Source organism: Chlorella variabilis (assembly GCF_000147415.1).
Source record: "Chlorella variabilis unplaced genomic scaffold CHLNCscaffold_11, whole genome shotgun sequence".
Classification (NCBI taxonomy): Eukaryota; Viridiplantae; Chlorophyta; class Trebouxiophyceae; order Chlorellales; family Chlorellaceae; genus Chlorella; species Chlorella variabilis.
Genome location: NW_005435077.1, coordinates 1,138,116 through 1,153,470, shown reverse-complemented (window position 1 = coordinate 1,153,470; position 15,355 = coordinate 1,138,116). Strand labels below are relative to the sequence as shown.

General features: G+C 69.4%; 2 protein-coding genes across 2 annotated transcripts; one reads left to right on the top strand and one right to left on the bottom strand.

The window, feature by feature from the left end:
* Positions 1-1,378: 1,378 nt before the first annotated feature.
* CHLNCDRAFT_57994 (hypothetical protein) lies at positions 1,379-7,996 on the bottom strand (the record flags this gene model as incomplete). Its single annotated transcript, XM_005847268.1, has 17 exons — positions 1,379-1,965; positions 2,176-2,340; positions 2,586-2,726; positions 2,912-3,029; positions 3,268-3,364; positions 3,573-3,671; positions 4,004-4,093; positions 4,359-4,449; positions 4,787-4,891; positions 5,128-5,316; positions 5,589-5,657; positions 5,727-5,975; positions 6,295-6,396; positions 6,600-6,727; positions 6,976-7,375; positions 7,668-7,793; positions 7,949-7,996. The coding sequence occupies 17 exons, from the start codon at positions 7,994-7,996 to the stop codon at positions 1,735-1,737; spliced, it is 2,448 nt and encodes an 815-aa protein (XP_005847330.1). The 3' UTR covers positions 1,379-1,734.
* Positions 7,997-9,019: 1,023 nt separating this feature from the next.
* Positions 9,020-12,805, top strand: CHLNCDRAFT_8472 (hypothetical protein; the record flags this gene model as incomplete). Its single annotated transcript, XM_005847433.1, has 14 exons — positions 9,020-9,071; positions 9,218-9,300; positions 9,474-9,569; positions 9,807-9,887; positions 10,092-10,203; positions 10,358-10,418; positions 10,647-10,792; positions 10,983-11,033; positions 11,308-11,391; positions 11,666-11,785; positions 11,943-11,987; positions 12,130-12,198; positions 12,429-12,504; positions 12,733-12,805. Coding segments are annotated over 14 exons (1,149 nt in total), but the record flags the coding sequence as incomplete, so codon positions are not given.
* Positions 12,806-15,355: the final 2,550 nt, after the last annotated feature.

Below are 15,355 nucleotides of genomic sequence, written 5' to 3'. Positions count from 1 at the left end.
GGGGGTCAAGGTGGCGGCGTGGCGGTGCACGGCAGCATGCGCCGCGTGGCTGCACCCTGCTGCACCCTTCTGCCGCAGCTCACCTGCTCTGCTCCTTTAGCACCTCCGCATCAGCCGGGTCTCCCAACATCGTGGTTTGGTTCTGGGTTGGTGGGGTGCTTGCGTGGGGGTTTTCTTGAGGTGGCTTGGGGTGAACAGGGGAGTGCACCAGCAGTAGAGGACAAGGCAAAGCACCTTGGATTGCTGGGACCTCCTGTAATGCGCGCCCCCTACTTTCCAGCCCGTGTGCAGGTGCCTGCCCCATCCAAGGCTGCTGCGTGTACCTAAACCGCGTTCGTGCTTGCTTTACCCCTGCCAGCTTTACTCCCCTCTTGCTCGCAGTTGAAGGTGCCCCAGGCGAGAATGGCTAGCCACCAGAGCGCCGCCGCCCTGTGCCTGGCGCTGCTTGTGGCGTCTGCTGCTGCCGCACGGCCGGGCGCTGCCATTGCTCCAGCCCCAGCGCCAGAGCCTGAGGGCAGGGACATACGCGAGGGGCTGACCCGCTGCCTCATCTCTCCCCAGACGGCGGCACTGTGAGTCGCCGCGGGAGACGAGCGGGCACATGCACCGCGCAAGCTCGGGCAAGAGGCAGCGAAGCGCTCCAACGCCGCTCCCCTATTGCACATGGCTGCCTGCTTTTGCAGCGCTGACTACAGCGGCATCAAGGCCTCGTGCAGCGCCACAGTCCAGCTGGAGGAGCGCTGCTCTGTTTGCCCCTGCGCCCTGGCCGACAGCGTGCGGGCCACCCTGGCAGCGGAGGGCTACAAGGTGTGTGCGACGAAGCGCTGGGGCAGCGGACAGGGTGCACAGCGCTCCAGCGCAAGAGGTGCATGGGCAACCAGGGCAGCTGGAGGGCCGCGCGGCGGCTGTGTGCTGACGCCCTGTGAACATGCCCCAGTGGCCATGCGTTGCTGCCTGTGCCTGTGCGCAGGTGGACCTGTCCCAGCTGTCAGAGGCTGACGTGGGCACGGCGCTCAACCTGTGCTCGACCGTGCTGCTGGATGCTCTAGCCGCCGCCGGCGTGGACACGGCCCCCATCTTCGACCTGGTCACCTGCCCGCCTGCCTCCATCAGCGCAGCGCAGAACTCCTGCCTGCGCCTGGGCGCCTGAGCCGAGCTGGTTTGTTGTGGATGGGTGAACTGCTGATTTGCATGTGCTGTATGCTATATATGCGCTAACTTAATAGGACAGTCCAGGGAATGAGGAAAAGTGCAGCGAAGGCAGCTCCAGGCACACCAGACAGCAGTGGCAGCACGCTGTGCGCGTCGCGGGGCGGAGGCGGCAATGCCCTCCATCCACCGTCACCGTCACCACTTGCTACACAGTGCTGCATTGAGTGTCATAAACGGCTGTTGTACAGGAGGTGCTTAGAACGCACGAGTCAATCAACCGGGGCCGCCGCCGCTGCGAGGACTTGCGGCTTGGCGGCGCCTCCTGCCAGCGCAGCGCGATGGAAGCAACATAGCAAAGCAAATTGGCAGCAAGAACGTACATGCAAATTGAGAGCTGTGGGATAAGGTCCTTTATGAAATAGAGTGGGATAGGCAAATCAGCGAACACACACCAATTGAGCGCCGCAGGCAGGGGCACGCTTGGCCCTGATTTCTACTGTTCAGCAGGCGCATCGCTGGCCTGGCCCCAGCCAGTCCCCGCAGCTCTCATTTTCCAGCTTGGCCCGACATCATCTGCTCTGATCAGGCCTGCACCTCAGCCTTCTTCTTGCGGCCCCGCTTGGAGGCCTTGGCCGCGCCCTCCTCCTCATCCGAAGCCGAGGCGCCGGCGTCTGCGCCCTCCGCCTCCGCAGCCGCGTGGCCGACCCCATTCTCCGCCTCTGCCGCCGCCGCCGCCGCCTCCGCCTCGCCCTTGGAGGGCCCCGCCTTGCGCGGGCGCTTGGCCTTGGCGGCCTGGATCTCGCTCAGGCGAGTCTGCAGCGTGGGGTGGAAAGCGGCGGAAGGGGGGAGTGGGGGGCAGGGGAGCACAGGTCGGGAGATGCGGGCGGGGCGCCTCCACATGCCGCCGCAGGGCAGGCACCAGCGCGTGCCAGCTGGACCCTGGCCGTCTCTGCCGGTGCGACAGCAGTACGACTGCACTACCAAGCAGTACCTGGCAGCAGTACCACGGCAGCGCCGCCTCACCTTGGCCGATGCGTACTCGCCCTGCAGGTGCTTGAGCGAGGCGGCGGCCTGGGCGCGCGCCGCCTCCTCCGCCTGCGCAATCGCCTCCAGCTGGCCCCGCAGCTTGATCACTGCCTGCTCCGAGGTCAGGCGGGCCGAGCGCTCGGAGTTGAGCTGCAGCGTGGCCTGCAGGAAGGCAGGGAAGCACGCGGGAGCGGGAGCACGTGGGAAGAGGGGGAGAAGAGGAGGGGCCCTGATCGGCAGCAGGGGTGCTGCACCGAGGGCATGCCTTGATGCAATGCTGGCGGCGGGGCCGAATGGCCAAGCGCTTGGGAACGCGAATCGACAGCCCCGCAGCGCCGATGAAACATCCCTGACACAGCCACTGCCAGCCACCCCACCCCTGCCCCCAGCCACCCCCAGCCACACACCTGGTTGGAAGCCTCCTGCGCCTCAATCATTTCCTGCCGCACCGTGGCAATCACGCTCTCCAGCTTGGCCACGGCGGCGGTGGCGTCCTGGCGCGCGGCCCGCTCAGCCTCCACGCTGGACCGAGCGCTGCCCAGGTCCACCTGCGCAAGGAGGGGTGTATGACACAAAGGGGTGGATGGATGTGCGGGTAAGGTGGATGGGCAGGGGCTGTGTGCTGTGTTGAGCGTGTTGGGCGAACGCAGGCCCAGCTGAACCCGTGTGGACGCACCCGCAACAAGCAAGCAGCGCAAGCAAGCACCCCCCAACCAACGCCGCAGCGCCCCACCTCGGCCGCCGCCAGCTTCTGCTTGTAGCTCTCCTCGCTCTGCCTCAGGTTGACCGCCAGCGTGCGGTTCTTGGTCTCCAGGTCCGACATCAGCTTCTTGACCTCGGCGCTGTCGCGCCTGCAGGCGGCGACAGGGCGAGGGCAGGAGGTGGGCCGACGGATGAGGAATAAAATGGCTGGGCGCCAGCAGTTTCGTGCCCTTGGCAGGGCAAGAGTATGGGGAGGGGGACGGGCAGCAGAGGCCAGCGCCAGGTGCGGCCCGAGCCCTCCACTACCATGCCACCCCCACCACCCCCACCACCGCTTGCCACCACCGCCAGAGTGCCACGCCGCCGCCCGCCATCCATACCCCTCACCTGAGCTGCAGCACCAGGTTCTGCTCCTGCTCCAGGCGGTCCCCCACCAGCTCGTACTCGCGCCTGAGCGACTCAATCACCGCCTGCAGCTCCTCCTCTGCAGGCACGCGGGGCGAACAGGCAGGCAGGCAGGCAGGCAACAAGGCAGGCTGCTTTAGCAGAGCGAGGTGGGCAGGCGGACGCATCGAGCCAGCCAGGTTGCCCATACAGCCGGCCGGGGAGCCGGGCGGGCAGGCAGGGAACCGGGCAGGCGCGCAGGCGGGCGGGCAGGCAAGCAGGCGGGCGCCCGCGGCAGCCAGCCTCACTCTCGCCCGTCTCGCTGGCCAGGCGGTTAGACATGGAAGAAAGCTCGCTCTGAACCGAGGCGAGCTCGCTGCGCAGCGACACGCCCTCGGCGCGCGCGGCTGCACGGCAGGACACACGCGTGTGTGCGTGGGACGACGGGGCAGGCAGGTGGATGGGCGGGGTGGGGTGGATTGGGAGGGAAGTGCGAGAGCAAGGGGGGAGAGATGGGTCCAGGGCGCTCCCCGCATGATGCAAAGCCCAGCACGCCACCCGCATCCATCTGCCCACACAACCGCCAGTCCCCCCTGGGCCACCACGCGTGTTGCCGCCCGCACAGGCACGCACGCAAAGCACCCTGCCGCACAGCACTTGCTGCTGCGGGCAAGCAGCAGTTGCTTTCAAAACAGAAAAGCTACAAACACACACAGCTTTCCAAACGGCTGCGGCTCACCCGTGGAGGTGGCCGACTCCTCTGCCAGCGCCCTCTCCGCCTCCGCCACCTGGCGCTCCAGGGCAGACACGTCGCTCTTCAGAGACTCCACTGCGCAGCGGGCGCGGCAGGGCACAGCAGGCGCAGCATGAGGCGCTGTGCCGGGCAAACGGGCGCTGCTGGGCAGACCGCGGCAGGGGCCACGGCCGGCGCGCGGCAGGCTTCGGCCGCGCCAGCCAGAGCCGCACACGCAGGAAGGGCTCCCCGCAGCGGCCCTTGGCCCGGCATCCGGCAGCCTGCCGCTCCTAGGGCCACACCCCGCGCAGCCCTTGCTGCGTGTGCGAAGCCCTTGCTGCACGGCCGCCGCCGCCCTCACCCGACGCGTTTGCCGTGCGCAGCTCTCCCTTGAGGCGCTCCACTTCCTGAGCGCTGCGCCCCAGCTTGGACTGCGTCTCAACCAGCTCCTCCTGCGGCGACAGGGAGGGGCAGCGGGGGCAGAGGCTTGCCTGCTCAGGCACGGGCACAGCCTGGTCCACGGCAACAACGTGTGTTCCACATTCGGAACAGGCATCCGCAGGTGGTAGGAGCGGATGGACGAGCAGGAGGAGGGTGGGGCAGGGCAAACGCTGGCGCCGGCGACAGCACATGCCCAGGCAGGCAGGCGGGCGTGCGGGATCCGGGCCTGGGCACGCCGCAGCGAGAGGCGGCGCCCAGCCAGGCAACACGACGCAAGCCCCCTTGGCGAGTTAGCGGCAAGTCGCTGAGCGGCAGCCTGGGGGGAAGAGAGGCAGGCAGGCCCCGTACCTCCAGGTTGGCCACACGGCTGCGCTCTGAGTCCAGCTGCTCCGAAACGTCCTTGAACTGCGCGTCTGCCACCGCCCGCTGCGCCGCCGCCTCCTCCGCTTGCTTCTGCGCGCGGCCGGGCGGGAGGTGGCAAAACCCGCGGCGGCAGGTTGCGAGCGCAACGGCAGCGGGCGGAGCGCGCAGGGAAGGGCGAGCGCAGGGCGCCTCTGCGCCGCTCCCGACTCTCCGAAAAATAAACCGGCTGCCGCGCACAAACAACCTAATCATGCCGCGTCAGCATGGCCTGCGTGCCGCTGTGCATTGCACCGCCCCCAGCACCACCCGGCGTGCGCCCTCCTGACCTGCGCCTTGACCGCCATCTCGGCAGACCGCTGCTTCATCTGGGTGAGGGCATCCTTGAGGGTCATGCTCTCCCGCCCCAGCCGCTCGTACGCCGCATTCTGCTTCTGCGCCGCCTCGCTGGCGGCCGACAGCCGCGCCTCCAGGTCTGCCGCCGCCGCCTCCAGCTCCGTCACGTGCTCCTGCTCGTCCTGCGGGGAGCGAGGCCAGCGGGAAGGGGACAAGGGGGAAGGGGGTGTCAGCTGGCGAGCAGTTCCCAGCCGTGCGGACGCGAAACAAATCACAGCGGCCGCGGCGGGTGAGCACAGCACATGCACAGCACATGCACAGCGAAGCACAGCGCAGCGCAGCGTAGCACAGCGTGCTCAGCGCAGCGCCCTTAGCGTGCCTGCAGGTCCTCCTCAAGCGCCGTGTTGCGCGCCCCTAGGCTAGCGGCGCTGCTCAGCGCGGCCTTGAGCTCCACCTGCGTCTGGCTGGCCTGCTGGCCCAGCTTCTTGGCAAACTCGCGCTCCGTGGTCAACGACTTGCTGACCTGGCGCGGAGCAGGTGGAGGGAAAAAGAAAGAAGCAGGTTGGTAGGGCAGCGGGAGCACCCAAAGCACCTGCTGAATCGCCAGCAGCAGCAGCAACCAGCGCCGCCTGGGGGCCAGCACCGGCACCAGCCCAGCACACAGCGGCCGCAGCCAGCCTGCCCGCATCGGAGGCCTGAGCAACATCACGCAGCGGCTGGAAGCCAGCAGCAGGCAGGCGCTCGCCTCATCCAGCATGCGCTGCAGCTGCTTGGCCTCCTCGTCCGCAGCATACTTGGCCGCCCGCTCTGCCTCCAGCGCCTCGGCCGTGGCCGCCACCTCCTGCGGCAGCGCGCGGGGCAGGGTTGGGGCAGCCAGCCGGCGCCGCGCCATCAGCTGCTGCCACAGAGGGTGGGAGGCGCTCCCGCCAGCCGCAGGCATGGCATGCAGCCGAGGGCCATGGCACAGAGCCCACGCCCAGGTCCCAGGCGCATCCGAGGCCACACCAAAGGAGGTAGCATGCTCGGCGCAGCCATGCCGTCAATTTAGGAAGCAAGGAATGATGGGCGCAGCTTGTTTTAGTTTTTAAGTTTCCTGCTCCTCTCACAAGCTGCCACTCTGAGAAGCCTGCCCCCGCGCCAGCCCACGCGGCGCGCCCCACCTGGCGCACGGCGTCCTTGAGGCGCTGCTCCGCCTCCAGAGCCCGCTCCACCAGCGCCTTCTCCTTGGACACAGCCGCCTTGGCCTCACGCTCCAGGTCGATCTGCGGGCAGGGGCGGCAGGGCGGCAGGGAGGCAGGGAGGCGGGGCCAGGTGCGCATGCCAGTCAACCGGCAGGCGGCACGGCGGCGCGGTATGACCGCCAAGGGTGGTGCGAGGCGTGGCAGCGAGGGCGAGGGAGGGTGAGCGTCACGTCAGGCGAGGAGTCCGGCAGCGGCGCAGCACAGGACATGGCCCACGCACACACCTGGCGCTGCGCCGACTCCGCGGCGGCTGCCGCCTCGCGCCGCAGCTTCTCCGACAGCTCCTGCTCCTTCTCCACAGCTTCCTTCACGCTGCCCAGCTGAGACTTGAGCTCGTCCACGGTGCTCCGCTCTGCGGCAGGGCCACGCGGCGGCGGCGGCGGCGGCTCAGGCGGCAGGCGCCACAGCATGCTCAGCAGGGGCAGCACGGGCAGGCAAGCTTCGGTCGGCGGTACGGCGCCGCGCTCTCAGCTCCAGCCACGCTGCTCTGGGCTGCCAGAAAGGAGCAGAACACACGGGGTGCAGCGGGCAGGCAGCCAACAACGGAGAGAGTGACAGGCGCTAGCGGCGGTTGCGGGCAGAGGCGGTGCGGCGCCGCACCCGACTGCAGCTTGAGCTGGTACTCGGCCTCCGTCTCCTGTGCCTCCTTCTTCTGCAGGCTGAGGTAGCCAGCCAGGCCTCCCGCGGCCAGGATCCCCACCAAGTTGAGCGCGCCAAAGGCGCTGCCGCCCTCCTCCCCCTCCTCCTCCTCCACGGCAGCTGGCGCGGGCGCGGGCGTGGCGACGGGCGGCGGCGGCACCCGCACCACGGCGGGCGCGGGTGCGGGCGGCGCCGTCAGCGTCGGCGCGGCCAGCACGGGCGCCGAGGAGGGGGCCGCCGCCTTTTGCTTGGTCGCCTCCAGCTCTTGGCGCACGCGCTGCAGCTCCTGGTTCTGCTGGCGCAGCGCCTGCAGCAGCTCGCTGCCCGCCTTGGGCTCCGCGGCCTGCGGCGTGGCGGACTGCTGCGGGCAGGGGGCGGCGCAGGAACGACACCGCAGGTGAGTGCCGGCTGGGGCCGCAGACGAGGGCATTCAAAGATCAAATTGCGACGGCGAGCGTGAGCGTTTCAGCTGCTGTGCTGCACACATCTGCCTCTGAGGTGGCCGCCATCCGTCAGCGAGTTTTGTCATGCCCGCTGGCTGCCGAGGGGATGCAGCATGCGCCACCGGCCATGTACCGGCGCCAACGACTGCGCTTGCATGCAGGGCTTGAGCGACCAGCGGCGCGCGGCGGATGGCGGCGCAGGCAACCTACCTGGGGCGATGCGGTGAGGTTGGGCAGCTTGGCGCCGCGCTGCTCCAGCAGGCGCTGCAGCTCCTCGGCCTGCTGCCTGCTGACGCTGCCCTGGGCGATGGCTTCGGCTGGCGACGGGTGCAGCGCCTGCAGGCAGCGACGGTGGCCAGGAAGCGGCGGCGGCGGCGCAGCTGAGGCCCACAGCGCTGTGCAGCCGGACACACGCTCTCAGCAGTGCAATACCGGATCGGCTGGCCTGCCCGACAGCGGCAATGCGCGTCTGCGCCATTGCCACAGCTCACCAGGCTGGTGGCAGCCAGTGCCCCCAGGAGGGCGCCCCGCCAGGGCATGGCGCCTGCTAGAAGTGGTCCTTCATGCTTGTGACCCTGCTGAGCGCGCACGCTGAGGCAGAGGGGCCGGCGTGCCACATGCTGGCGTCGAGACAGACTCTGCCCTTGCAGCCGCAGGGCATTTCCATTAATTCCAGCAGACTGCATTGTGACAATGCAGCAGGGCTGGGCCCGGCAGTCGTTAACGCTCATCGGGTGCAAGCCCTTCATCCCTTCAATCCTGAGGGGGGCGGAGGAAAGGGGCAAAACATGCGGACGGTCCGTCCCACCGCTACCACTCCCATGCCTGCACCATCGGGTCGTCAAAACTCCAGCGACGGCAGCAGCGCTTGAGCGCCATCCATTCCCTGCCCCCGCTCGTCTCCTGGCGCCAGCAGCAACCCAGAGCGTGTGATCGCAGCGTTCAAGTGAGCCCAATTGCTGTCTCAACAGCCTGGCCAGCCGCGCTTCTTCGTCGGGCAGTGGCAGAGGTGTCCCCAGTCTCTCAAACCCACAGCACGACGCCTCGGTCCCTGAAGCGCCTGGTTGCGGCGCACGTGCCCGGGGGGCCGACAGATCGTGCGGCAGCGCGCAGCGCAGCCTGAGCAGCCTCCCGCCGCTGCGCTGGCGGGGGCAAGCGCTGCCGCCAGGCGCTCAAAACAGCGGGACACGTGGCTGCCCCCCCCCCCCGCAGATCGAGGCAGGCCTGAGGCCCGGACACGGCGCAGCAGGGGCCCAGCATGGCCGACGCCGCGCCGTCAGCCGGCCCCAGCGTGAGCGCGCCGCTGCTTGGGTGCCTGGCTGCTGCTCTTTGCTCTATGTGGCAATGCAATCAGCCGTGCCACCCAGTCCAGCGCTGCTGGGCAGGTATATGCCTGGCTTCTGCAGCCGCCATCATGGTCTGTTGCCCGTAGTCCTGTCACCCAGCTGTGCTGTGGTGCCAACCTGTGTGTTGCCAACCTGTCGGCGCACCAGCGCGCCTCATCCACCCTGCCCTGCCAACATCCGGCCCCCGCCCTCTTCGTCGTTCTTGCTCTGCAGCGCAAGAACCGGGTGTCTTACTTTTATGACCCCGACATAGGGCAGTTCTTCTACGGTGGGTGCTGCCGCTGGGGGCGCCGTCGCCGCGGCCGCTGCGTCCGGTGCATACCCTGTTGCCGCTGCTGCGGGCGCCGCGTGTCTCTGCCCGCTGCTGCCGGCCTGCGAGCGGTCCCCTTGGCGCTGTCCTCGGTACCGCTGCAGGACAGGGCCACCCCATGAAACCGCACCGCGTGCGCATGACCAACAGCCTGGTGCTGCACTACGGCCTGCACAGCAAGCTGGAAGTGAGAGCGGCGGGGCTCGCGGCGGGGCTCGCGGGCAGGAGCGCCCGTGCCCATGAGGCTCCGCGTGCTGGCTGCGCTGGTTCCCTGGACGCCCCGCCTGCGCAGCGTGCTGCTTGCGGCGTAGCCTCCCATACATCGGCCTGCCTCTTGTACCGCATCCTGTACTGCTGCAGTACTACACCCCCACCCGCGCCAGGGCCGAGGACATGAAAGCCTTCCACGCTGACGACTATGTCGATTTCCTGCAAAACATCAACCCCGATAACCTGGTGCGCCTGCTCCTGGCGCTGCGCTGCGCCTGGGCCGACAGCGCTGGGCTTGCCGTGCCGGTGCCGGTGCCGCGCCCGCTGCCCGTCCGGCCGCCGCCCTCGCGCCGCGGCCTCCCGCGTCCAGCGCCTGGCCCTTGTCCGCTGCTGAGCACGCTGTCGTGCGCTCCTTCGCTGCCCACTCCACCTCAGCTGCCCGCTGCCTTTCACCCTCCTTTGCCTGTCTCGCCGCTCCTGCAGAGCCAGTTCACCCGAGAGCTAAGAGAGTACAACATGTACGAAGACTGCCCCGTGTTCAGCGGCCTGTACGAGTACTGCCAGGTACTGCCACGGTACCGCCGCCATGCATCGCTGCCAATGTTGCTGAGGGGCGGCCCTGCCCTGCCCCTCAGCCTCGCGCGCGCGGTGCCTCCCCGCTCTGCCTCCCCTGCTGTCCTTCCCTCCTGCCCCGCTGCCTCCTCGCCTGCTCACCATACTCTACCTTCCCTTCTCTGCCCGTTGGTTGAATAATATTTGAACAATCAGATCTCGGCGGGCGGCAGCCTGGGCGCTGCAGTCAAGCTCAACTACCAGACCGCCGACATCGCCATCAACTGGGCGGGCGGCCTGCATCACGCCAAGCGCTCAGAGGCCTCCGGTGGGCGCGGCACACGGCGGCGCGCTTTCTAGAAAGAGCGGGCAGGGCTGGCAGGCGTGCAGGCGTGCTGGCGTGAGGCCGCGTTGTGGGCTTGCCTTCTTGCCTGCCGGCCGGCCCGCCTCAGCACCATATGGTACCGCCACATGGACCGCAGGCTTCTGCTACTTCAACGACATCGTGCTGGCGGTGCTGGAGCTGCTCAAGTACCACCAGCGGTGAGGCGTGCGCCTGGACCGCCCGCCTGGCGCCCGCCTGGCGCGCCAGCTCAGTGCCCGACACCACACGCTGCGCTCCACATCCTCGCCCACTACGCTCACACACACACACACACACACACACACACACACACACACACTCACACGCGAGAAGCAGGCGCCCCATGCCTCCTTCGGCAGAGCACCCTCCTGTACCGCCTCCCATACCGCCTCCCGTACCGCCTGCAGGGTGCTGTACCTCGACATCGACGTGCACCACGGCGACGGCGTGGAGGAGGCCTTCCTGACCACCGACCGAGTCATGACCGTGTCCTTCCACAAGTTTGGTGGCGGCTACTTTCCTGACACAGGAGACATCCACAACTGCGGCCAGGGTGGGCGGCGGCTGCTGCTGCTGCTGCTGCTGCTGCTACTGCGGCGGCGGCGGCGGCGGCGTTGGTATGGCGTGTGTGTGCATGCGGGGGTGTTTGGCGTGCGTGGGCATGCGCATGCGTGTGTGCGTGTCTGCGTTTGCACCCGGGGCAACGCCGGGCGCTGGCTGGCCGCCGCCGCCGCGGCCTGCAGGCAAGGGCCTGGGCTACTCGCTCAACGTTCCGCTGCGGGACGGCATCACGGGTGACGCGCGCCGCAGCCTGCCGCCTCCCGTGCCTCCGCCGCCGAGCCCGCGGCCTGCTCTGGGCGCTGCATGCCGCAGCCGCTTGCCGTACCGGCTCGCACGGTACCGGCGGGCACGATACCGGCTAGAACGTTACCGACCTGCACGCGCCGCTGCCTGCCGCCCTGCCGCCCGCCGCGCCACGCGCCACGCGCACGTCCCACGCCCCCTCCCACCCCGCCTCCTCACTGTGCTTGCCGCCCTGTCGCTCGACCCGTCCATTTGCTTGCGCAGACGAGGCCTACCACCAGCTGTTCAGGCCCGTCATGCTCAAAGTGATGGAGGTGTTCCAGCCAGAGGTGGTGGTACTGCAGTGCGGTGAGCCAAGCGGCTTATGGAGCTGCGGGGCCAGGGCGGCAGCAGGCGGGCAGGCATGGCCAGGAGGGGAGAGGCCTGGCGGGTGTGGGGCGCAGGGAGCCGCCGCTGCGCAGTGCGGCAGTGGGGGCTGTGGGGTGAAGGAGGCGTAGCTGTCGCTGCGCATAGCTAGCTTGCAGGGGGGGCTGCCGGGCGCCGCCTCGTGTTCTCCAAACGCTCCCGTGTGCCCACACTCGCTGCCAGCCTGCCCGCCTGCCCTGCCCCGCCACCGCTGCAGGCACCGACTCTCTGGCGGGCGACCGGCTGGGGGTGTTCAACCTCAGCAGCACCGGCCACGCCGCATGCATCGACTTCATGAAGGGATTTGGGCTGCCGCTGATGCTGCTGGGAGGCGGGGGTGCGTGGGGTGTGGGTGGGTGGGAGCCTGCCGCGCGCCCGAGCGCCTACATGCCTGCCTGCCTGCCTGCTCGGCTGTGGTAGGCGCATCATGCCCATCACCGGTTGCCCACCGCCCATGCCCTGCTCCCTGCTGCCGTCTGCGCTCCGTCCTGCAGGCTACAAGATCATCAATGTGGCGCGCTGCTGGGCCTACGAAACAGGTGAGGGCCCGCTGCCCTTTGCGCGCCGCCTGCTTGGGTGTTCCTGGAAGGCTTGAGTGGTCCTGGAGGCTGCCGCGCCGTGCCTGGCAGAGCAGGCACCCCAGACTGCCAGTGCGATGTGCTGCGGCGGTGCCGTGTGCAGGGCTGGCGGTGGGCGCGGACATGGATGAGAAGCTGCCCCCCAACGAATACTACGACTACTACGGCCCAGGTGAGGCGGCGTGGTGTGCGGTTTGGTATGGGGTACCATACACTACCACTGGCAGTGGAGGAGCTTATGGTGGAGTGCGTGGTGTGTGTGTGTGTGTGTGGTGGGTAGGTGGCCTGGCGGTATGGCCCCTCGGCGAAGCTCCCTGCCCCCTTCCCAGCCTGCTCCTCCTCAGCCCACCCCTCCACCGTGGTCCCCTCCCTTCCCTTGCTCCTCGCCCCGCCGCCCTGCAGTGGGGTACACGCTGACTGTGAAGCCGACGTCGAGGTGGGAGGACCAGAACTCAGCAGAGTATCTGGAGGGCCTCAGGTGGGCTGCGGTTTCTTTTTATTTCTTACTTTGTACATAAGATAGCGAAAACCACCTTTGCTCCCAGCGCATGTCCCCAGCACGCCCCCGGTTGTGCGCGTGCCAGGGCAGCGCTCGCCTGAGCAGCCCCCTCACCCAAGCAGCCCCTGCCTCCTGCTCCCGCGCCGGGCCCCTGCCTGCCCCATGCCGCCCCTGCCCCCCGCCCCCCGCCCGCCGCCCGCCGCGCAGGCAGACCATCCTGGAGCGCCTGTCGCGGCTGGCGGCCGCGCCCAGCGTGGGCTTCCACGAGCGAGCCCCCGACGGCATGCAGCTGGATGAGCTTCAGGACACCAATGCCAGCGACCCCGACCGCTCCCCGCAGCGCATGTGGGACGGCGAGCTGGATCCTGAGGATGAGCGGGAGGAGGAGGTGGCGGCGGGTACGGGGCGGCGCGCGCGAGACGCCAGCTACAGGCGCGCGCGGGGCAGGGTGTGGTGTGGGGCGTGGCTGCGGCGTAGCAGGTGTGGCATGGTGCGGTGTGGCTGGCGATGCTGGGGCCGGGGTTGGGGCGGAGGAGCCGTGAGAGGGCTGGGCAGCCCGGGCAGCGGGAGCGCGCGGCGTTGGCGGCGTGGCGTGGGCCAAACGCAGACGCCGCCTCCCTGGCCGCTCGCCGCGCCCTGCCCCGGCCTGCAGGGACCCTCGGACACACAAGCCGCTGTCGCCCAGCATGCTGCGCCCGCCCTCGGCGTCGCGCCTCACAGACGGCAGCGCCGGCGGGGCGCCTGCGGAGAGCACGCAGGGCACCCGCACCACGCAGGGCACGCAAGGTGCGCCTGCAACACTTTCATGGCCAAACATCCTTAGTTTGGAATCATGTTGACAACGTGCCGCTGCCGGGGCGGCGAAGCCTTGTGCTGCTGTCCCGCGCTTGCGCACTGCCTCCCGCCTGCCGGCTGCCAGCCAGGCGCTCTGCCGCCTGCTGCGGAGCCACCCGTGTGCCGCGCCCCACCCAAACCAGGCCTGCAGCAGGGCCGCCTGCGCCGGCCGGCCTGCTGACCTGTGCCGCCTGCCGCGGCCTCCTGCCTGCAGGCGCGGCGTCTGCGGGGGGCAGCGCCGGCAAGGCCTGCTCCAACTGCGGCACCACCAACACCAGCAGCTGGCGGCGGGACCCCGACACGCGCGCCGTGCTGTGCAGCGCATGCGGGCAGTACAAGAAGCTCAACGGCACCGACCGGCCCATCAAGCTGGCGAGCCGTGGCGCCGGCGCGGAGGGACACCGAGAGTGCACCCACTGCGCCGCCACCGAGACCTCCAACTGGCGGCGGCACCCGGTCACGCGCCACCTGCTCTGCAACGCGTGTGGTGGGTGGGCCTGCCGCGGCTGCCGCCCTTGCCGCCGCTGTCGCCACCTGCTGCTGGCGTTCACCAGCCTGACGACCCTCCTGCTCGCTCTAGCCCTGGCCGCTCTGTTGGCAGCCCAGAGCTCACCCTGAGCTCCCCAGCCCTGGCCCCTTGTCCCAACTGTTGGCTGCCCTCGGTACTGCATGGTACCCTCCTTGGTACTGCAGGGAACTACCTGAAGCTGCACGGCGCCATGCGGCCGCTCACGTCGTCACGCCAAATCAGCGAGGAGCCGGCGGGCGCGGCGGGCTGAAGGGCGGCCTCACGGGAGTGCCGGGAGAGGAGCGGAGGGGAGGCATAGCTACGCAGGGCACCTCCGTGCTGCAGCGCCCTTTTCCTGCCATATCTGCTCTCCCTTCTCCTGCCGTGCCTGCTCCCCGCTCCTGTTCTGCGCTGCTCCCTGCGGTCTCTGGCTCCCCTGTAAGACCCGCAAACCCCTGACACAATCACCGGCTGGGCCGACACCCTGCCTGCCACCTCCCTGCCTTGTTTAATGTTCGGCCGCTGTGAGTTACAGCCGGCGCGGAGGCCTCAGCGAAGGGCGGCGGCATCCCTGCTGCTGCCACCGGCCGGCGGCGTGGACGTGCGGACAGGAAGTGCATGCAAGATGAATCCTGTGCGGGGACGGGCTGCTGCTGCTGCTGCGGAAAAAAGGGGGGCGAAGTCGTTTGGGGGGACCCGGGGCATGGCGGCGTATCGCCGGGAGCATGCTAAATGGAAAACGTCGATGAGCAACCGTGCAAAGCTGCTGGACTGATGGCTGCTGTTGCTGAGGGAGGGAGCAATCCGAGTGAGGGCACAGGGGGTCCGGTGGGTTGGGTTGGTTGGGGGCGGTGGGTACGGGGCCCCGGCGCGGCTGCGGCGCCCGCCAGCTGCCCCGCCCCCCCGCCCGCTGCTGCTGCTGGCTGCCGCCATCGGGGGCTGGCGGCCGCTGCCGGAGGCTGGGGGCCGTGGAGGGCGGCGAGGGGGCGTGTGGAAGACAGCCGCTGCTGCGCGGCCTGGCTGGCGCTCGCATGCCGATGCCTGCGCCGCTCTCGCACAGGGCGACCGCGCCTGGCCCGGCGGCGGGCAGCACTCTGCCCAGCCGCGCCCCGCGCCCGCCTCACTCGTCCACCACGCCCGCCGCGGCGGCCGCCGCGGCAGCCGCCTGGTAGCTGCGCTGTACCGCGCCCATCTGGCGCAGGACCGCCTGCTGCAGCGCGGTGCCGGCGGCGCCGTGCACCGTGTGCGCCTCCACAGCCATGCGCAGCGCAATCTGCGGCGGGAGAAGGGGAGGGGAGGCGCGCGGGAGCAGGCAGGCGACCTCAACCAATGCAGGCCGGCAGGCAGCTGTGGATACACACAGAGGCGGCTCGCTTGGCAGGGCAGGCATCCCGCCACGCATGCGCCACACCCGCACACACACCACGCACAGCCGCACATAGAGCGCACCTGGCTGGGCAGCAGCGGCTTGGTGAGCATGCTGCTGCA